We start from the raw sequence: 22,729 nt of genomic DNA on the forward strand, positions 1-22,729 counted from the left end.
GAACATCCCACTTTAGAACACAGTAATTACTATTTGGACTAAGGAGTCTTGGGGAATCTTGGATAGTTTCACCAAGCAAAATTAAGTGACCTGAAAACCATTCTACATTTCAGTACTGCTTTGGAAAACACATGGTGAAGGATTCAGTGTTTTTAAAAAGTGGAATATTTCTTACATTACGGTAACTGTTTTTACAATTATAAAACAGGTACAAGACAAGTGCAGCAGCATGAACAAAGACATATGTAGGAGATGGCTGGTGTGGAAGCCTACAGGAATGAGTTACTACTTTCATTCACACTACAAATTACCAACACCAAACTTTCTCTGCAGTGATTTGTGGCAACAGAGATGGGTTGAAATGGAAACTGAACTTTGTAATCTAAATCTAATCAGATCTCCTATCAGCCCAGAGAGCCAGTAAGCCAGGGGTGGGGAATATCAGGTTCAGAGACCCAATGCAGCCCTCCAGGCCTCCCTATATATCCTTCTGAACTCTTCCCAGGTCACACCTCTCTCCCCAGACCATATACCTAACCAGCCTTGCTGAAGTGCTTTCCCCTAGCTGCTGGAATATTTCTCTGAACTGCAATAATTTCTATTGCCTAGCGGTCATTTTCCCTCTGGTCACTGCTGTGCATACACAACCTGACTGCCTGTCTCCAGGCACTGCAGTTGTCTGCAGCGGTGTCAAAGTTGCCAGCCTTCATGTCACATTTGCAGACATCTTTATATGGCAGAGCTGATCTGCCAATGGACCTGGTGCCTGAAGCCAGCTCTCCATAAAGCACATCCTTGGGAGCCTGCCATCTTCCATTCTGCGGTCATGGCCAAGCCAGTGTTGATATCACTGAGACAGAAGTGTGAACATCATGGGAATTGAGGCTTGGGAGAGTACATCTTTGTTTGAGATTTTGTCCTGCCATGTGATGCCCAAAATCATCCTGATGAAGCGTATTTGGAAAGTGCTGAGGCATCACTCCTGGAAGTTGACCACAACTCACTTTGATAAAGCAGCATGCTTAATATGTAAGCATGGTCGATCTTAATCTTGGTATTAGCCATTGCATTACATTTTCCCATACCCTTTTGGAGAGGCAAGCCATTGCCGTAGCTGCCTTACCAATATGTCTGTTCAGCTCAGTGTCTTTTTTTTTTTAAATGATATTTATTGAAAAAATTTTAGAATTACAAAAGAAAACAAGGTAGAAAAAGAGAAAGAAAAAACCAAGAAAAAACAAACCACATCAAACAATACAAATGAATAAAAATAAAAATCAAAAAATAACACAACATGGTCAAAAGACAAAAATATACCACAAACATTTTAAAACAAATCCAATATTCTCAAATCCTTAACTGTCATTACCTTCTTTCTTTGACCTCCTCCTCCTCCTCCCCCCTTTTTTTGTATCCTAGTTGTTAATTGTCGCAGCAAATCCTTTCCATATTTCATAATATTCTGTCATTACATTACCTTAATCTATTTTAATCTTATCTTACTATAAAAAACCTTAAAGCTTAAAACTTAAGTCTTTTACCAATTTCTCATAACCATAATATTCTTACATAATTCTTTAAATATTTTTACTAAAGCCAAATAATTTCGTTCCAACATTTTTCTAACATTCATCAATTTTGTAAAACAATCCTAATAGGAAAAAATAAAAAAAATCCAATCTTCATCCAGCGTCTCTTCCTCCTGGTACCAGGTTTTGTCAGTCCTTTCTATCCCATCAATCTAGCGCATTAACCTGGTAATCTTACATCCAAAGCCCTTAAGTCCCTTCCATGTCCCTTCCGAGGCTCTTCTTCATATTTATAGCTATATTTTCCTTTGTCTCCTGCTCCTTTCACTCGTGGGAACTCCAGCTTAACAATGTTTTTGACCCTTCTCAACAAATCGGCCCCTTTTCCATAGTCCACACTGAACTCCATGTGGTATTTAAGAACCTGTTTCAAAGTCCCTCCAAAATTAAGAGCCCCCACAACCCCAAACATCTCGAGGCCCATTACCAGACTTGAAAAGTCCAAACATCCCTGCATAGGGGGGTCTATCCAACCCCCCATTTCCAAGCCAAACCAAACTTTATCTTTCCAAATCTGGCTTTTTCCAAGCTCATTTGTCAAATCCAAAAACTCATGTTCCTGCTGGGCTGCAGCTCCCTCCATCTCTGGCGCCCAAGATTCAGCAACATCCTCTTCCCTCATCTGTTCTGTCAGGGCACACTCCTGATTTGATTCCTGGGTGGGCTCCATATAATTTCCCACTGCCTGTTCAAAATTTCTGATCGCATCAGTCATCAAGTCCGTCTTCTCATGTAGCTGTTCCAATAGGGCACTTGTTTTACAGAGAGCACACAACAGAGCTTCTGAATACATTGTCCTGCAAGGTCAGAAGTCTATTCCCACGATCGTAATCTGTAGCAGCTGCAAGCTCCCCGATTCAAAATTGGTTACAGTTTCACAGGCTCCCTCTAGGGGAAAAACTTCTATTTGTTCTTTTCTTTTAAAGGCAAATCTAACAACAAAGTTTCCTTTTTCAGTTATTTTGTCAATATTTGTTCCTTTAAAATGCGAAAGGGAACAATGGAATCACTATGTTTCTCTTCTTTTAGCTATCTGTCAAAAACATTTGTCTCTGCTCAATGAGCTTCAAAAAACGTCAGTCCTGACACCCCGCTCCAGGATCAAGACGGTGGAAAATTACTTTGCTTTACACTCACTTCTGCAGGTTTAAACAGTCCAGAAAAAATCCCCCCACTTCTCCTGCTTCCGAAGGGGGTTCAACAATCTTAAATGGTGAAAGTTAATCCTTTACAAGCGATTTTCTGAACTCTAGTTTGCCATGTCTTTGCTTTAATCTATCTACAAAGAAACGGAAGGCTGACTTCCTGTTTAGACCTTCCCGTTTCAGTGCCAAATTGAAATAAACTTTTAAGTCCAATTTTTCTTTCTACTCGCAAGTCCTTATTTAGAGTCCAATTGTCCGAAATTTAAGTATTCACAGTGATTGTTTTAAAAGCCAAATTGTCCCCAGAAAAAGGCAGCGCTCTCCGGCAACGGCTGTGCGGCTTCGCTCCACGGAAGAAGCAGTTGACTCTCAGCACCGCGCCACTTCCCCCTCTTCGCTCCGGAGCCCGTTAGTGGATTCCTTTGCGGGTTGGGGGGGCGCTAAAGGTGCCCGCTGAGTCCCATGGTCACAGGCTTCCTCCGCCTGTGATTTTTGAAAGGGTCCCCGCTTCGCCGTAGCGGAAAAGACCCGTTTCCCGTGGAGCTGGTCCCTCCGGATCAGAGGGAGTCCGCCATTACCGATGGCGCCACCCCGGAAGTCCCTCAGCTCAGTGTCAATGAAAAGGTTGCTGGTCATAATGGAGCACAAATTTTGTGCACCACTCATATTTATTAGCACCTCATCACTTTCCTACATTTCCTACACCACTCCAAGAGACACTCATAGCCTTTCCTCCAACATACAGAAATGTTATTTCAAACTCCCCCTTATTAGTGTATAATTTGTGCACAACTGTGGAATGACACTGGTTCATATTTTTGAGTGTCAGGTATGATTTTATTGTTATTGGTTTTTTTAAAAAAACTTACCAGCGGTTCTCTATTTTTCACTAGCCTGATTATTTTCACAGAGTCTTCATCATCATCAATATCATCAGGCATGGGAGGCAGCACTGGGTCGTAGTTCTTTTGGGCAACAGTATCATGCACAGAAAGCAAAGCCTGAAAAAAATCATATTAAAAAACAACCCAATTCACAATTGGACCTTGATAAAATGGAAGTTTACCACTAATGCAGTTTTGCTATTACTATTTCAGGGCTCACATCTGACCATTTGTCTGGTGCTACGTTCTTGTCTCAGTCTATGGACAGTACTTTCTTTCTTAACTGGAAGTGTGAACAGTACAGTAGTGAAGTACTTGTCTGCTTAAGTTACTACTGGAGTAAGCTACACCAATTTGAAAAGAAAGTGGAAACACACCCTGAAACTGTTTGAACATAGCAGGGAGAGAGCAAAAGAATATTTGTTACATCTTTTCCTTCATTTGGTTTGGAGGACACCTTTTATTAAAGTTGGCAAAACTATAATACAATTGTAAATTCCTTAGGCATGAATAAAGAGGAAGCTGAAGTCTTTAATCTTTTCATTTTCTTTCCATGAACAAAGACTGTGTGTACCTTACAACTTGTCTTTACATCAGAGGATGCTATTGGAAAATCTTCTACATTTCCAGTTTCACAATCTAAAAGTAAGATCATATTCACACAGGCAGCTCTGGAAAAGTTATTTTGTTTTAGCTACAATTCTATGTGTATGATTCATTAATATAAACATGTTCCATATTTAGAACTTTAAAGGAGGTATGATTCAAATTCCTATACTACCTAAATATAAATATTGATGTTCAACTAAATTCTTAGACATGATCTAGCTGGAGATGAGTACTGAGAAGCCTTGCCATGTCTAGATGTGGTACAATATTTTTCAGATTAAAGCATTGATCATTTATCATTTCACAATGCATAGATCTGTAAAGAATAATAATGCAGTTGGTAGAGCATGAGACTCTTGATCTCATGGTAATAGGTTCAAGCCCCACTTTTGGGCAAAAGATTCCAGCACTGCAGGGGGTTGGACTAGAAGACCCTTATTGTCCCTTCCAAACTCTACAATTCTCTGAAACATTTAAAATGCCTGTTCCTAATTCTAATTCAGAAGTTTACAAAGTGAGGATGATCACAATAACTCCACTCCAATGCTCCTGATACTGTCAAAAGAATACTGATTAGGGGTATTAAAATGCCACTAGTGTAACTCAGCTGCATATTTGTATATATATTATTTGAAATCATATTAGGCTATTTTCTCCTTTAACTATTTCAGTTTTATTGTTGCATGTAACTTCCTGTAACAAAAAAAGGCGATCTCCCATCCTGAAAATATTTTGAACGTTTTACATCCACCAGTTAGTCATACAGAGATAGTCAACACAAAAGTAGTGACTTTTGCCTTCTTACACTCCTCCTTCCTCCTGCTCAGGGCTAGTAACCTAAGGATATACTTTGAACTGTCTAGCTATTCTTAAAGTTCACACTTCATGCCATCTGTTTAAAATTCCTCCTGACTGCACCTCTTGCCACCATTTTACTAATTCAGTTTTCCATTCTTTCAGAAGGATAAAAATGAGTTTTTCAAACATCAGGTGCTTTGGGTAGTGTCCAATGAAATTCTCCCCGAAGCAGAAGGACCTCTGTCTGTACAGTAAGACTTCCCCTCTTTCTCTCTTCTCCCCAACCCCAAGCTGTTCTGAGGGTTCTCAGACTTGAAGGGGAAGGGGGAGCAGCCCTGTTGCACAGGTAGAGGCCATTGTGCTAATGGGACAACTGCATCTGATAGAATCCTTTGTCCTTTAATTATCAAGTTCCTTTTTATAAAACAAAACCAAACCCTAAATAATGACATTGTAGAGCCATTCACAGCTGAAGCAGACATATATGCTGCCATGATCTCTAGTGAGACAATTTCTGCAGGCTTGTAAATTGCTTCGAGGAGAAAACAAGCATTTTGGTTACTTGTGGTTGTTTTGCTCTGGTTGTATGCAAATTGTTTCTGCAATTATGATATTATATAAAATAAAAAGGACACCTGAATCTGTAACAGATATAAATGTTGCAATAAAGGGAACATCATTTTTGCTGCTCCATCTAAATGATCTGTACATAGTTGGGGGTTAATTTCTTAAAATAAAATATCCAAGAGGAAAATTATGTCATTTTCTTTTTCCTTCCTGAGTGATCGGAGATAGATATTTGATTTGTTGTTTTCTGGCTTTACAGTTTTCAAAGAGACAGATCTGTTGCTTGATTTATGTGCACAGATTTTCAAATTCACTCATAGCAACCTGACACGCCATGAGTACCCAGTTATTTATGTATAAATAAATATGACATAAGAAGCTTATGTTTTACTCCACAAAAGGCAATTCATATACCAAACTGAGGCAGGTCAAAACAGTGTACGTCATTTCATACAACATCTTTTTATATATAATGGTAGAACACTTAAGGAGCTGAAGTGCAAAGCTAATCAAAGGCAGGAGCAGTTCTCCCACTAGCAGACCACTGATCCTGGGAAGACCAATGCAACTTCCACTTTATCGACACTTGTGACAACCTCCAGGCAGGTATGCACCAGCCTCATTAACATCCAGATCCAGAAATCCACAAGCATTTCAATAGACTTTGCGTATGAGCTCAGCAACCACAAATAATTGGTTTTGCAGCAGGTTAAACTGTGATCACTTCTATCCTTGCCAACTACTGCATCAGGGCCATAGGCTTCTTTGGTATTAAGCAGTACAGCCAAAGTGTATTTTACACGAATAATGTTTCTATTTTAGTTGCTTCCTATGAAAGTGTAATATCTTTGTTTCAAATAAGGGTATGATTAACAAATATGTCATGGAACATTCTGCTTTGGCCTGTAATTAATGCTTATAATAATCTACCCAAAGTTTCTTATGAATCCACTGAAGCCAAAAAGAAACCACTGAGGGGGAGACAAGCCAATAGTGTAATAGTATTTTCCTGGCTTGGAGCAAAAACTTGTAATTAACCATGAAGCTCATCCAGCAAAGGATGGCATGTATTTTGAAATCCACTAGATTCTTTGGCTTAGATGTTGTTCTGTGAAGGTATGGTTTAGTTGGAATTTTAATCCCAGTTCATATTGATTACCCAGGATTCACTTAGGAGATACAAAAATACCCCCCCCCAATACATTTCCCAACAATTTGCCCAATTAACTTGCTTCCACCCCAAACACTGTTTAAGATATTCAGGCAATTAATTTAGATAAATTTCTCAGAGTGGTGAGTTGCAAGAGTATAAAGGGCCTTTGAAAATATGTTTATTTGCAACTCCTAGCAAGTGATTTCAGGATAAATAATTGCAATTTAAAGAGGCAATAGAACTGTACCCTCTCTATTTCTACCTATCAAAAGCCAAAAGTCTTACTGTCTGGCTCCAAGCAACAAAGAGTTCTACACTAAGCAATAGCTGCCAAATACACCTCTGTGTGTCTCTGCTGACCCTATAGTGACAATTCTTAAAGGAGGAGACTCAGTTCAGCTTCTGGCTGCCTCATACATGCAAAACAACTGCATTTTCTTTCAGTGGAAGCATGCACAGGATTGTATGGAATGGCTTCTGTGTAAACCAGCTTCTACTGGGATACAGCCTGCAGCAGCTATCTCTGCGACTGCAGTGGTTGTAAGAGCTGCCCCATTCTTAGAAATGGCAGGTGCAAGTAATATCAGCACACAGTCCTTTGAGGAATATATGGAATTTGATATGCAAAGTAGCTTTGGTGCTTTATTAAAATGTTCATTAAATCTATTCAGAGTGGTAACTGAGAAGGAATTTGCTTTAAAACAAAATTAAACTTGGCACAATTTACACTGAAATTTAACAGAGGTATATCTTTAATCAGTATAAATTTATTGAATGGAAGAACTTGGCTGTTTCCCCAGTTGTTGGGGGTTTTGTCTGTGTGTGTGTGTGTGTGTGTGTGTGTGTGTGTGTGTGTGTACATTATGATAGAAAACTGTATGGAAGAGAGACTGCCTTAAGGTATTATATGCAGCATATGTCTTGCCTTCATATTCAGGCAATGTTAGATCTGTACAACTGTTTATGCCATTTTACTTTCTCTCCCAAGAATGCCACAGTGGTTTGCCAGCACTCCTTGTTTCTGCACTCCTACAGAAAAAAAGCAGAACAGAGAGTAACAAGCGCAAAATGTGTCTTAATGGAATTAGCTACAAATACAAGCAAGTGGAGGCTCCCTGCAACTATGTAGTCTGCTGCTACCTGCGTCTTGCAGACAATGGTAACAAGCAAAATACTCATAATAAAAGTTTTATTTGTCAGGTTATTTCTTATTGGCATATTTGTCATGCAACAAAAAATGTGAAGTTGCTTCGACTTAGCACTCCCCCAAAGGCCTGCTTAGATGCAAGGTATGATTATCTGCTGATGAAGCAACACAGACTTTTTTCCACCAGAATATCCAATTGCACTCATACACTACAAGTGTTTTGCAAATATCAATAACTAACCATAATGTGTGATAGAGCGCTTTTTAAACTACTTAAGGAAATCCTGCAATTTTGCATATCCACATGGACTCAATAAATATACAGGAAAATCCTTAGCAGACTTTGAAAGCTGAGCGAATCAACCATGTGTTCATTTCAACAGGTGCAAGCAACACATCCTCACCTTGAGATTGGGTTTTGACAGTAGTTTCAACAATTCTCTGATCTCACTGTTTAGTGGTTTGCTCTGCAGCTCCTCAGCCAGCTGCAAAGGGGATTGAAGTGACACAAAGAACATTAGCAAGAGCATTGTTTTACTCAGCGTGTCAGTGACAACCAGGAATCAATCCTGTTCAAGGTTATTACTTTCCAGTGTGTTCAGCATGAAGAAAAACAGACTATCAATCATTACTCTTCATTTTCTGGCCCTTATGCTAAATTCTGGCCAGGTCTTTCAACTGAGTTTGACTAAAGTAATCATATCTGGCACCAGCACACCCAGATCACATTCTGATTTATAGCAATGAGGCAAATCCCTGCACTTCATCTGAGTGAATGGTCCTTTGCGTGCAGACAAAGGGCTGCTTGTAAAAATGACTGGATCAACCATTGACACTGTCTATAAAAACAGCTTCTGAATGAAGTGGAGAAATCCACATTGCTTCCAAATCGCCACAGTAGCTATTCTGTTTAGGGCTGGGATAAGGAAGCAGAGTGCCCATATAGTGCTAGTGTTCTCAACTTTATCATGTTTACATACACAGGACAAGTAGCTTGTTAAATGTCAGACAAACTAATCACAGGAACATGGCTTGTATTAGGTTACCAGATATAACCTACCAGATATAGCCTACCAGATATAAAAGCATTCTAAAGGCTGAAAGATCACCTTCAATAAGAAACCGAATCATATATGGGCTATATCACAAAACACTACCCTGAAAATACGACAGGTTAATCAAATGCCAGGATTACTCAACTCATCTGAAAATTAGTTTAACATGTTAACATGTTATGCCTGCTACAGGATTAGAACAGAGATGAGGAATCTAACCCTCCAGATGTTGCTGGGCTATGATTCCCTTCATTCCTGACCACTAGTCATGCTGGCTGGGGGTGATGGGAGTTGGATTCTAAAATCATCTGGAGGTCTACAGGTTCTCCATCCGTGCTTTTGAATAAAGGAAACAAGGACAAATTACAGGGTACATTGTAAGTTCTCGGGAGAGAGTCTCTCAGTTTGAAACATTCTTGTTCTGAATTTTGCAACACTTCCCAATGATGGAACATCCAGCAACAGTGAAAGTGAATCTGCAAAATTGTGTCTATATCTTTACTAGCCTGAAGCAATTCTGTGTATGATTATGGTCAAATAAATTTTTAGAGTGCCGTTACCTACAAGAAATTACAATGGGCAACCACACAGACCATCAATGTATTCTCTATAGATTGTTTACAAAAAAACTGTACTGTACCAAATATTGCCCTTGAGTGTGCTCCCACTGTGTCAAGCATGCATGAGTTTCACTTAAATCAGTTTAACTTATTTTTTATTCTGCCTACCTCAAGCTCTGTCATAGTTTATACAGGTGTGCACACAATTCATCAGGGTTGTAGAATTCACCATATAATGCAGAAAAGGCAGGCTTGATTTTTATTAATAAAAATTATAGTAGCAGGAAATTAAATACTCTATCAATGCCAACCCGTCTAGATTTTAGTTTTTAGTTATGAAAGTAATTTGGAAAGCTTTAATATATATAAATCTCTGCTTCTTTTTTAAACAGCTATTTTCTGACAACCCCTTCCTATATCTTTCATAAGCCTCATTTCTTTTAGTATTATCACTCATTTTTCTTATTCTGTCAGCACTTCAGCTATATCATTTATCTTTATTTTTAGAAAACATTCCTCTTGACTATGACTCTCATAACATACCAGAAGCTAACAGCTTCACCTTCACTGTAGACTTCTAACCTGCCATTTTTCTTTTGTGGTACCAAGGCTGAACAAGAATCTATCTAGATGCTGTGTTATTATAAAAGAAACATGTCTAATAAAAATCAAAACAACATTAGCAATCCTGTGATGACAAATCGCTGGAAACCTTTGCACACCCAGCTCACACGGTCCCATTCATATACTGATTCTATACTCTGCTTTCAGACAGTTTGGGGAAATATGGTGCCAATGGTCTCATCAGGGACACTTACATCATCTGCCAAGGCTGATGCGCCATGCAACATGGGCACTGGGCTCTGTTTTTCATAGTAATGCAGTTTTTCATGGATCTAGGAGATAATGGAAGAAAGAAGTTTACTTAGCAGTAGAAGTAGAGTCTGACAACATAAGTTGGCAAGTTAAACATTTGCAAAGAAACAAACTTACGGAAGCATTTAGCAGTGAACATGTAGATATAATTCATCATCAGCTTCTAGTGAAGCACTGAGAGTATGAAGTCAGATGGAAAAAATGTTGAGTATGTAGACAAACCCACAGAAAAGTTAAACATTTGCTATTCCTTTCCCTCTTTTAGGTTTTCTGGACTTATATTTCTCACATATTTCCTTCCTTATCATTTACGTCTTTTCTTTCAATCCATATGCCCCAAACCTTTTTAAAGCCAAGTCAAAAATGTAGCCATCATCACACCTTAAGGCAACAATATCTATTAATTCATTATCAATTGTATGAAACAGTACTCCCTTTACCTGCCTGAAGCAAAATTTCATTGTATAACCCCAATTTTTTCCTTATCATAAAGACAATCTTAAGAGTGCAATCCTATGCATGTTTACTCATAAGTAAGTCCTACTGTTTTCAGTGGAGCCTAATCTCAGGTATATATGCATAAGATTTCATCCTTAATGTATTCAGCTGGCTGCCACCAAAGGGGACAACAGATATGTCATTGCTGGATTATAGTTATAATAGCACTCAGCACTTCCATCTTCCCATTGTTGCCTTCTATATATTTTACACCAGCACTTTATACTTAAGGACTAGTGATTTAAAAGAAATAAAAAATAATTCACATTTATTCATTTTCAATAAACATAGAGTCGAAACTATATACATAAAATATATCTGTAGAAAATTCGAAAGATAATTAATAAAAATTACATTCTGATAAACAAATGAAAATAAAAAGTACTTGTGATGTATCAACACTTCAGATCTTAGCATCTTATGTAATTGTTTATTGCCATCCCTTGACTGAAGTGGTGGAATTAGCACTTTGTTCTGTTTTCATTTTTGTTTACAATAGTATAATAAAACAAAACACAACAGACAGATACATATAGAACACAATATTTTAAAACTGTCAACTACCTGGCTATACAAAATAAGTAAACATAAAAATGTCTTCATTAATCATACCATCAAAGCTACACGGGGCAAGTTGTTCTATAAAAAACACAGTGCACTTGATCTGTACAGTGGAACCTCGGGTTTCGAACGTAATCTGTTCCGGAAGACCGTTCGACTTCTGAAATGTTCAAAAACCATGGATCAGTGGGTGGGTGGCAAAAGCCATTGAAAAACACGCAGCAGAAGCCATTTGACTTCCAAGACACATTCAAAAATGACAGCAATTACTTCTGGGTTTTTGGCATTCAGGTTCTGAATTGTTCGGCTTCCGGGACGCTCGAAAACCGAGGTTCCACTGTACTAGAAACAAGGTCTTAGTGTTACAGGTCCAGTTATCTGGAATCAATAACCAGCTGAAATCAGACAGGTGCCTAGAGTGATGATGTTTCTGTGCTTACTGAAAACATTTTTTAAAGGAAATTTTTCCTTGAGGTTTACTCAAGTCTTCTATGGAAGATCAATTTTATATCTGATGAAACTCTTTCATTGTCTTTAAAGTCTGTATGGATGGTTTAATTGTTTTAGTTTGTTGCATTGATTTTATTATTCTTAGAACATGTGTGCCTATGGTTTATTTGGTTTTAAATGCCATGACACCTGTGAGCATCAGGTTGGCAATCCCTGAACTAGTATGGAGTAGACCTTTATCAAGGAAACCAAGGAAGGGCTGTATTTCTGCAGTAATGTAAAGAGAGAAGCAACACAACCGAAGCTTGAATCAAAATCTCTGGAGGGAATGGTAGCTTTCAAGGTTGTTGAACTGGTATTCTGAACTTTCTGGATTAACCAGGTACCATGAGGACTTCTTCCACTTGCTGCTCCAATATCTTCAAGACAACCCTAGATAACATCTGGAAGGAGGTGAGGCATATACCAGCACTTTCTATCCTTTTTGTTGCTAGCTAAGCATTTTCATCCTCAGCCTAAAGACCTCCAGACATTGAGAAGAAAAGTATGGGTCATTTTCCTGAAGCAAATACAAGTCAGGATCCCCAAAGCAACAACCTCAAGTGAAGCATCTACTGGCATCTTTCAAAATTTGTCTGCTCAACTAGTGAGCTACCTTGTCTCTCTCCACTGACATATTCTGACAACAGATTTTTCCCCTGCTCAGTTTAAAACCTTGTATGCCTTTTAGTGAAGTCACAGGTCTCATGCCTTCCTGCCTGTTCGTATATACTTTTGTAGATACATTGCTGATATGGATCAGTATATCCTTGTTCTTGTTGTATTCTTGAAATCTGAATGCTCTCAGCTCCAGGTGATGGAACTCCTTGCACTGTGTTGCAATCTACAAAAACCCATCATTAAGACAGAAAAAATAACTCATAGCAGACATCAAGCCACAGGACTTGGAGAAAAGGAGGAGTCATAAATAAACCCTGGTAATTTAGCAAGTCAAAGTTTGCAGACTCTGGGTTAAGGATCTGTGAGGAGGCGTAGCATCACTGACTCCCTTCCCCACCACTCCCTCCAAATCTTCACCAGACTATACCATAATTAAAACTTATGGTAGCACAAAACTTAACCACAGTTAATTCTATCCAAGGTTTACTATTAATCTTGATTTGAAGCTAGGGTATGAAACGACTTTGAAATTCTAGTTAGCCACGGTTAAAAGGTCAGTAAAATAATTGTACTAACCTTTCACTTTCAACATTAACTAAGAATTATTAACTTTAGTACTGTACCATGTTTCAATATGCAAAATGCATATTTAGTTTTATTACTATTTGATTCTGCCTTCTGCTTCAATATATTTGCTTTACTTACCAACAGTAGATGCAGACAAAGAATATATTTCAAGATCCAAATTAATAGGAAAGTACTAGAATGCAGAAAGTCATTATACTTTTGCCCATTTGAACAGAATAGTTTAAATATGGGCTATAAACCCCCCTTACTCCTCGCACAGTTTCTTTTCCTTTCCTTTTTGATATTTCTGAAAGCAACTTTATACTTTGACTTCTTTGTTCCTCACACAACACAATAAAGCAACTATTATTTGAAATTTCAGAGACTTCATTCAAGTGTACTTTTTTGTTCAGTAAGTAAGGAAAGGTTTTGATGACTTTGCTTATAGGAAGAGGTCCCCTTAGTGGGTAGAGGAAATTCACTTTAAAGCCAAACAAGTCACCCTTCCTCCAAGATAAATTTCCCTGCCCCTTTTTGAGCCAAACTCCCTGCTCAGCTACTGCAGAAAGAATGTCCAAAATTGGATGAGGTTTTGTTGCGCACTTCAAGCTCAAGTTTCTTAGAACTTGTACACTCTTCAGGACATTTCGAAAGCTGAATTAATCTCTTCCATTTGAGATGAGAACATGACGCTTTAGCAATAAACCTATTTTTATACATGCACTGTACACAGAACATTACTAAACCTTAGCTCCTTTAAAGCCCGAGGTCCCTCAAGAGATCTTTAGTAAAACCATATTTTTGTTGTTTTTAGTTTTTAAAAAATGAATTTGCTTGAAGACTTCTTCCCTCTTGGAGCACACTGATTCCTTCCATACACACTATTATTGACATAGCATCAAAGCTAGAAATGAATTCTAGTTGACTTTTTAACCTTGAAACTTGCACACAAAGGTGCTTTCAACAGCAGCCTGAAGCACACCCATTATGTTATCCTTTATTCTAGGCTACAGCAGATTACTTCTACAATCTCCATTTCAATGAAATCTACAATTGGCTTCACATCGCAATGCTATTTATGTTTGGTCATTAGCAGTAATCATTAGAAAACGAGGAGCAAATGTGAACCCATGGCTGCAATGCATTATGTGTGTGAGAGAGAAGGAGGTGATATATACCGTATTTTTCGCTCTATAACACGCACCAGACCATAACACGCATGTAGTTTTTAGAGGAGGAAAACAAGAAAAAAAATATTCTAAATGAAACAGTGGATGTATGATTTTTGTGGTTCATGCTGTGGCCACATACATGTGATCTGACAGTGAGTTTGGAGTAGCCCAATGCAAAAATCCTGAGGATCCATGTGGATCCATGCTTTGTAACCACGTTTTTGCACCACTGCGACCCTAGGCAACAGTGGGTGCGTGATTTTTTTGGTGCAGGCTGTAGCCATGGACATGTAATGTGATCTGATGGTGAATTTGGGGTGACCCAATGCAAAAATCCTGAGGATCCATGTGGATCCGTGCTTTGTCACCAAGTTTTAAATGGGGAGGGAAGGAAAGCAAAAGTCCCCCCCCCACCCAAGCCAGACAGGATATACGAAGTATGATTTCTTTTTTATTTACAGTATTTCTTTTTTGGCCACCTCTGTCACTGCAACCTTTGCTCTGTGCTTGCACACTTTTGGGCAATAGGGCATGTAACACACTTTTTTTCATCTGCCAAGATGTAGAAAATCAATTTTAATGTCCCTATATAAAATGCCTAGTGAAGCAGAAGGGTATTACATCAGCCACTGTATTAAGGCTAAACGTTTGAAGAACAGCTCTCTATGGGGGGGGGAGAGACTAAATTCCATTTTCAATCAATTGTTATTGTGGCAGCAATTATCAGTGTATAGCGCTCAATGAGGAAAAGAACTTTAAATATATATATATACCGTATTTTTTGCACCATAACACTCACTTTTTTCCTCCTAGAAAGTAAGGGGAAATGTCTGTGCGTGTTATGGAGGGAATGCCTACTGGTGGCATGCCTATGGATTTTCCTCCTCTAAAAACTACGTGCGTGTTATGGTCGGGTGCGTGTTATAGAGCGAAAAATACGGTATATATATATATATATATATATATATATAAAACATTCTCACGTTATACTTCTTCAAAGAAGAGTATTAGGCTTTTAATGAAGGGGAGAGGAGAGATGCTGTAATCCTCCTGGCTCAGGAGATTCTGATTTACCAGCTGCGTGTAGAAAGTATAGATTAAGATATTTGATATACAGCATATAAATCCAGAGATTTCCATGTCTCACTCTGCAATCCAGCCTGCTGTTACTTACGAGCAGGAAAGCAGGGTTTCTCTTCCAAACAAGCATACTGTCTCCCTCCAGCAGTACATTGCTTGGAGAAGCTGTAATTTGGAGGGGGCCTGGGGGCAGGGCTCTCTGCTTTTGGAAAAGAAATGAGAAACCTACCATTGTAAAGCAAAAGTCGTTCCCCCACCACCACCCAAGCCAGCCCTCTCTCTCTCTATCTCTCTCCCACCTGCATGCTTTTCGGCTGCCTGCGAGTCCCTATAGCACGGAGAGGAGGAAGTGGTGGGCTGGAGCCTGCACGCAGTGTGACTAGGGAAGAATTAGAAGGAAGGACGGGATCATTTCCTTAACCCTCTGCTTGCCAGGAGGGCAGGGGATTCCCTGCTCTTTGTTGAGTTTGAGCAAACGCAGCAACAGAAGCGGGCGGGCAGTAAGACCCTGAGGCAGAATGCAGGAAAGCTTCTGACTTCCCTCTTCCCTCCGCCCGCCCGATCTTATTTTTGCCTATTTTGCCCCTGCGCTCCAGCGAGTCAGCTCCAGGGACCACACATTCGCTCAATAACACGCACAGACATTTCACCTTACTTTTTAGGAGAAAAAATCTGCGTGTTATAGAGCGAAATTTACGGTACTTGTCTGCAACTTCCTTTATCTGTGAAACTAAGAGCTACTGGTTTTGTAAAGTGGCCATAACTGGAGAACAAGGGTGCAATACTATAAACATTAATCCAAATTAATTAAACAATCCAAATGCTAAAAAATGTGTTGAAAATTCTCTCTCTGTCTCTCTCTGTTTGTCTGTGTGTAGAAGTTTACTACAGCTTAAAAGTAGTTATAATTATTTTAACTAGTATCTCACTTTCAAAAACAATGCACAATTTTTGTACAATTTTCAATCCAGCAACTTTGTGCTTAAACATTTCTATTTGAAACAGGGTGATCCCCCCCCCCCTTAAATGGCAATTTGTCACACACCAATGGCAGACACAGCCAACTCCTCAAAGAACATAAAAGGTGATGTGCCTCTTGCATCACATTCAGAAAGGGAAGTGTGTGTAAAACACAACAATTAAAAAACATGTACACGTAAAATACAGAATTCCACCACACAGATTTTACAATTTCCAGTTCTTCAGCCCCTTGTTAGATGTTAAAACAGAGAACAGACACCACACGTACCGTGCAAATATATCAAAAGTTGACTCAAATGTAAGTTCCATGGATATGAATGTTACTTATTCCCAGAAAACTAGGTACAGGATTGCAGCCTCATGCCACAATTGGCAGCTGAATTAGATTTCTGTTTGAAGATAACTTCTAACGACATTGTGCCATCTGCACAGCAAACATGTTCCACAAAGTAGTAGCTATTTTAAAACATTGTGGTTAAGAAAATTTTGTTAACAAGAATGTCAACTATAAATTAAGAGAACATAAACATGAGAACCACATACTTATAACTCAAAACACAGACCAAATGAAGAGGTCTGTATCTTAAAGATGGTGTGGTGCACTAGATATAGATATGTAAAGATACATAAGCTACTCTGACAGCCTTTTTTGGCTATAATTATACATGTCGTAAATGAATAAATAAATTGTCCTTGTACCTCCCTGTATCTTGTTATGCCCACGCATAAAGTCAGCTGCAGTTTCACTCCCTGATACAGTCGTACCTTGGAAGCTTGAATGGAATCTGTTCCAGAAGTCAGTTTGACTTCCAAAACGTTCGGAAACTAAGGTGCAGCTTCTGATTGGCTGCAGGAAGCTCCTGCAGCCAATCAGAAGCCACGCCGGACATTTGGGTTCCAAAGAACGTTCGCAAACCAGAACCCTCACTTCCAGGTTTGCGGCATTCGGGAGCCAAAATGTTTGACTCACAAGGCGGTCGTCCATCAAGGTACGACTGTATAAGTATCTTTCCAGGGTTACAATCTAATTCTTTGAAGGCAACAACCAGAGAGCAAATGAATGTACATCTTTGGAAGTAGGAAGTGTTCTATTCAAATTGCAGGTCCCAGAAATGCTTGATGCTGCAGCACTGAAGAAGTTAAGCAAGTATTAATTAATCTGATCCATCCCTTGAATGGGAAACCACTGGCAGCCCCACCCAAGAACAACATAAATAAACTTTTTTTAAAAGTCATCTTTTATCTTTTTGTTCTCAGAGGAATCACAGAAGTGAGTTTTTCAATTCACTGTCAATTATTAATGATAAAAAGGTTGGACTTTGCTTAGCCTTCAGGTGAACCCATGTTTACAATATCTAAGAGAAGAAAAGTGAGCCATGATCAAAGAACTGGGATTTCTATATTATCAGTAGCTGTCTATTGAAAAATGTGCATATTACACTTTTGAAAAAATATTTCTCCTTAAAGGATGAAGCATTCTCCATTCCTATTTCTTTTTGGCTGCATTGCTGCTTCTCTTTGGAACTCTCCCAGCAGCAACTTGGGAGTTGGCTAAAGCTACAGCTGATCCAAAAATATTTTTCTAGAATTTTTAACATTTCTGCCACTGATGGATTCCGGGGAATCACCAGAAAGTATGTCACACGTCCCTCTGATTTGCATAGTCCTACTGGCCAAACATATGTTATAAAATCACTTTAGATTGATATTTTCTTGCTAATTAATACAAATATTCTCTCCTACTTTTCTTTATCACTCAAAATGGCCAGCTTTAGCTGTTGTTACATTTTATTTTATGTTATGTTAGGATAGAAAAATGATAAATAGCAGATAAAAGAGAAAATGCTGGTGGTCCTGTCAGATGTTTATTAATAAAATGTTGTTATGTTATTCAGTTATGGACTTCAAAACAGAGCAGCAAGGTGACCAAATTTGAGGATAACACCCAATTATGTAAGGTGGTGAAATCCCAAACAGACTGTGAAGATCCCCAACCAGATGTCTAAAAATTAGGTGGCTCAATCTTACTTACTAATTTGTTACCCAATGTCTAAGTTGCATATTGGAGCAATAAATAAATAAATCCCAACTTCACATATAAAATGATGAAAGAACTAGCAGTGACTAACCAGTACAGAGACCCTGTCATCACAGTAGAGAACTTTAACTGTATGATTTTTATTTATAAAAAAATAATAATCTAGTTTTATGCCAGAAGTAACTAGGAAAGCAACTGAAACCATAATGGCTCTATCTGGAGTGCTATCTATAATTCTGGTTGCTTCATCTCAAAAAGAACAATGAAAGAGCTAGAAAAGGGCAGCCAAAATTATCAAGAGATTGGAATAACTTTCCCACGAGGAAAGGCCAAAGTTTAAGGCTTTTTAGTTTAGAAAACTATATATCCCCCAATGAAGTTAATAGCAATAGATTCAGAACAGACAAAACCAAGTACTTCAAACAATGCACAATTAAAGGAATTAGCCGCCCCAAGATGCATGGATGCCCCCTGGCTTAGAGTCAAATTAAAGCAGGAACTGTAGCACAATCTAAAATAAAAAGGTACTACATTGTGTTCAAGGTATGTAACATAACTTGCATAAATAATGGTAAAAGACCAAACTAAACAACATCTATCAAAAAAATATTCAGAACACTGAATATTCAACACTGGTTGAAAGAAAACACACCATTTTGGCTGTTCAGGATTTTCAATTCCATCTATTTTCTCAACTGGCATTGGGTTATATCCTGGGATTAGAGTCAATCTAGACATGCAAATACAAAGATGCTAACTACACCTTTGCATTAAATGCACCTGTTTTAAATGTAAATAGCAGCCATGGGAAGATGTCTGATATTATTAGGATCACGGGAGGCAGTGAGCAGGGAGTTTAATCTCTCCTCCCTTCCTGTGGTCCTTAAAGAAATCATTCCCCCAAATCTTACATTTGCAACTAGTCATTTTATGTCATCTAGTTTGGTGCAAAGGAGGATTTTTAAAAGGATTAGACAAATCCATGGACTCTCAGCATGATGCTCCAATCAAAGCAAGCAACCATCAAAGTTTGTATAAGCTAAGGTTTTCAATTATCTTCCAGGTAAGCCTCATATGTAAGCCTCATATGTATCTATGTATTATATCTTGTATTATATCTGTCTAGTTGGGAGATTCTGTGGCCCTCCAAATGTAATTAGATTCTAACATACTGAGGGCCACAAGTTCCCCGTTCCCAGTCTAGCCTTAGGTCAGGGATAGCCAGCCTTGTGCCCCCTTGACATTGATAGACTACAGCTCTCATTATCCTTGACTATTGGCCATGCTGAGCAGGGCAGATAGAAGTTGGAGTCCAACAATACCTGGAAAGCTCTATGATGGCTACCCCCACTCTAAGTGATGAAAATAGGGTTGAGTCATCCAACCAAGAGAAGTTGGAGGAAAATGCTCCTAGACATCTCCATAACTTGGAGAAGCAGCTACATATGTAAAATAACCCAAAGGCTAAAAACCCGAGTAGTGATTCAGAAGCCAAGTACACCCTATTTTTGTGATGTTGCAAATGATTATGGGCACATTTCTTTTGGCGGGAATGCAGCCACAAATGTGTTAAGGGACTACAACAGAGTTCAATAAAAGCCTTTTCCTTTCCTCTGGGAAAGGAACCTTTTATTCCTGGAATGGGAAGCCAGTGTACTTCCCACTTTCCCATACAGTCTCTCCTCTCTTACCCAGAGGCCCAGCCAACAATGTATTACAAGTTCAAATTATAGGACTTGCCTTTTGCAAGTGGCTTTTAATGTTAGCTCTCTGTGAAATCGTAATACTAGTGGCATGATTGCAATGATGGACATTAAAACTGTAAAGTATTTTGTAAATTAGGAAGTACTATATACATGAATATTTACCATTTTTCTCTGGACACATCCATGAATTACTCTACCAAGTTTATTTTATCATGATCTACTTGAATATATTTATATGCTGAACACAATTTTCAATGGATGCAAGCCAATTAAAGAGTCTTACTAGAATTTCAGTTGACTTTGTTAAAGGAAATTATTTTAAATTAATGTGGCTACTGAACTGTTGCCATCTTTTACCTCAAAAATATATCCCGTCTAATTTTTGCTGTGAACATTTGTTTGTTTAAGCTAAACTCCAGGCCTTGAATGTTGACCATGAAGGAGTCTCAGATTTCCTGCTACTATTTCGTGCTACCTCATTCTAAACAAGGGCAAACATCATATGTTTGTTACATTAGTGTATACTGCCAAAACATCACTATTAAATGAAATCATCTCTGTATTTTGGGTAGAATCCTTTTAACAACTTCCACCCCTCACAGAAGCACTGAGTTGAAACAAGGCTGTTTTGTTTTCACAAAGAAACAGTTTGATTCCTGGTTTACTAGAGGCTGCTCAAAATGTTTTTCCATAAGCGCTTCTACAAAAGAATGAACATTTAAGTGTGGTTTACCTTTACCAGTGAATGAAGGCTTTTTTCACCAAACATATCCCAGAGGAAGGTCAGGTCTTCCTGGCTGTCCACATGTGGCTGCAGCTGGGCTGGCAATGAAGCCAGCAGCTCATACAAACCTATAAAGTGAAAATAAAACACAAAGTGAAAGCTAAGGGTGATCTCATTAATTTGACTTAACCCTCCTGTGTACCTTGCAGCCTACACCATTTTATATTAAGCAAGTACTGGGATTGGAAGTAGCCAGCAAAACATTAACGAACCAGAAACAGAAGTTTGGTTTAAAAAGTAGTTACTAACAGGGTACTTTTTACTTTATTAACAGTTGCTAAAGCTTCTATAGCAATATATTTACTTAACACTGTACCAAGAATTCATAAAGCTTTTTGGAAAGGGACAAAACCCAGAAACACATGCATTCCTTTGCTTAATCGTTATTCCATTTCCCTTGATGTTAGAGTGAAATGAGTCATGAATAGGAAAAACATCCTTATAAGAACAGAAAATGGATAGGGTGGTCCATTAAAAAGAGTTTGTGGTTTCTCTAAATACTTCTCACCAATACATTGCTTTTTTTTTTAAAAAAAAAAAGATCTTGGGTGTAATAGATGCACAGAAAATGAATACTTCATTGCTAGCTATTCAGCAGTCAATTCTTTGAGCAAAATCCTTGTACGATTAAGTTATATTTTGTTAAAGAGAGAGTGCATGCATAGGATTTATTCAGGCTTCTCCACGGGGATTAAAGCAATGGCTGCTCCCAGTTATTTGTGGCACATCTCAGAGCAATTTCCCAGGGGGAGACAGTAGCACAGTGTTTTCACAGTAGCATACAGCATAAAACCATCCATCATGCTGCTGTCCAAGAAACATAGCAACATGACTTGCAGCAGCCTTCCCAGAGGAGGTAACCTAGCATGATCAGGTATCAATCCATAGCATATGTTTAGTTTTTCCAGTGGGATTTTTTTTTGGGGGGGGGGGTTAAGACGACACAAGTCTCTCCATGCCATAGTCTTTGCAAACACTTATAACCTCCTGGCTAACCCACCATTGTATGACACTACTATGATTTTTATTCTATTGCTGCAATCCTGACTAGACTTCCTAGGAAGTAAGCTTCACTGAACTTTTCTGAGTAAAAATGTTTATGATCAGACCAAGGGCTGTTGCATCACAAGAACAGCTTTCCAAAATAATTTCCATTCAAGCATATTCTGTAAAGCTACTTAGTAATCTATCAATGTGATGATTATATCCTTCGTTCTCATATTTTAAGTCACTGCTACTGCATGATCTTTGGAGGCATCGGGTGCCTCTTCTAAAATTAAATACAGCACCTTGGGGGACTGATTTAATGTTTTCCCCTCTTTCCTGGCATTACTTAAAGTATGCTGGAAAAAAACATTCTTTCCAGACATCATTTTCTATGGGCTTTTGGGAGGCAATGTTCATATTTCAAATCTTGCTTTATTTTATACGTACTCTCATTTATAGTATTTCTTAAACATAAAAACAGGGTAACACTAAAATCACTACAATTTTTCCTAGTATAAAAAGCACTGAACTTACACAAAACAACACCTTGTATCAGGGGCTGTACTCACACAGAGAGATCACAAGTTAAAGGCTTGGTTCAGTAGTTGGATTAACAGAAGCAAAGCACCTAGTTTATAAGATTTATATACAGTAGAGGCTAACGGAACATTTATCAACATGAATATGGTACATAGTCTTTCCACCCCATTTTTAAAGAAGAGATTTAATGTAAATATTAAACACTTTATCAAAAAGGGACTGTAAGAGAGAAATTATGCTGCTGAAACAGGAATAGAAAGTGAATGAAAAATTAGCCCAACACTTCTAAAAACCAACAATTTGGGATTCCACAGTAAGTAGA

At 38.4% G+C, this 22,729-nt stretch overlaps 1 protein-coding gene across 3 annotated transcripts in view; it reads right to left on the reverse strand.

The window, feature by feature from the left end:
• The window catches only part of MPP7 (MAGUK p55 scaffold protein 7), an 82,870-nt gene that overhangs the window by 32,158 nt on the left and 27,983 nt on the right, over nt 1–22,729 (reverse strand). For 2 of the 3 annotated variants that reach the window (XM_081164120.1, XM_081164122.1), the window contains exons 3-6: nt 20,830–20,948; nt 10,326–10,403; nt 8,297–8,377; nt 3,604–3,735 (exon numbers count right to left, since the gene is read on the reverse strand). In XM_081164120.1, the coding sequence (XP_081020246.1) occupies nt 3,604–3,735; nt 8,297–8,377; nt 10,326–10,403; nt 20,830–20,948 (410 nt within the window). The remainder of the gene's footprint in view (nt 1–3,603; nt 3,736–8,296; nt 8,378–10,325; nt 10,404–20,829; nt 20,949–22,729) is intronic. The other variant, XM_081164121.1, reaches the window with a different exon arrangement.

Source organism: Podarcis bocagei (assembly GCF_964188305.1).
Source record: "Podarcis bocagei genome assembly, chromosome: 12".
Lineage (NCBI taxonomy): Eukaryota > Metazoa > Chordata > Lepidosauria > Squamata > Lacertidae > Podarcis > Podarcis bocagei.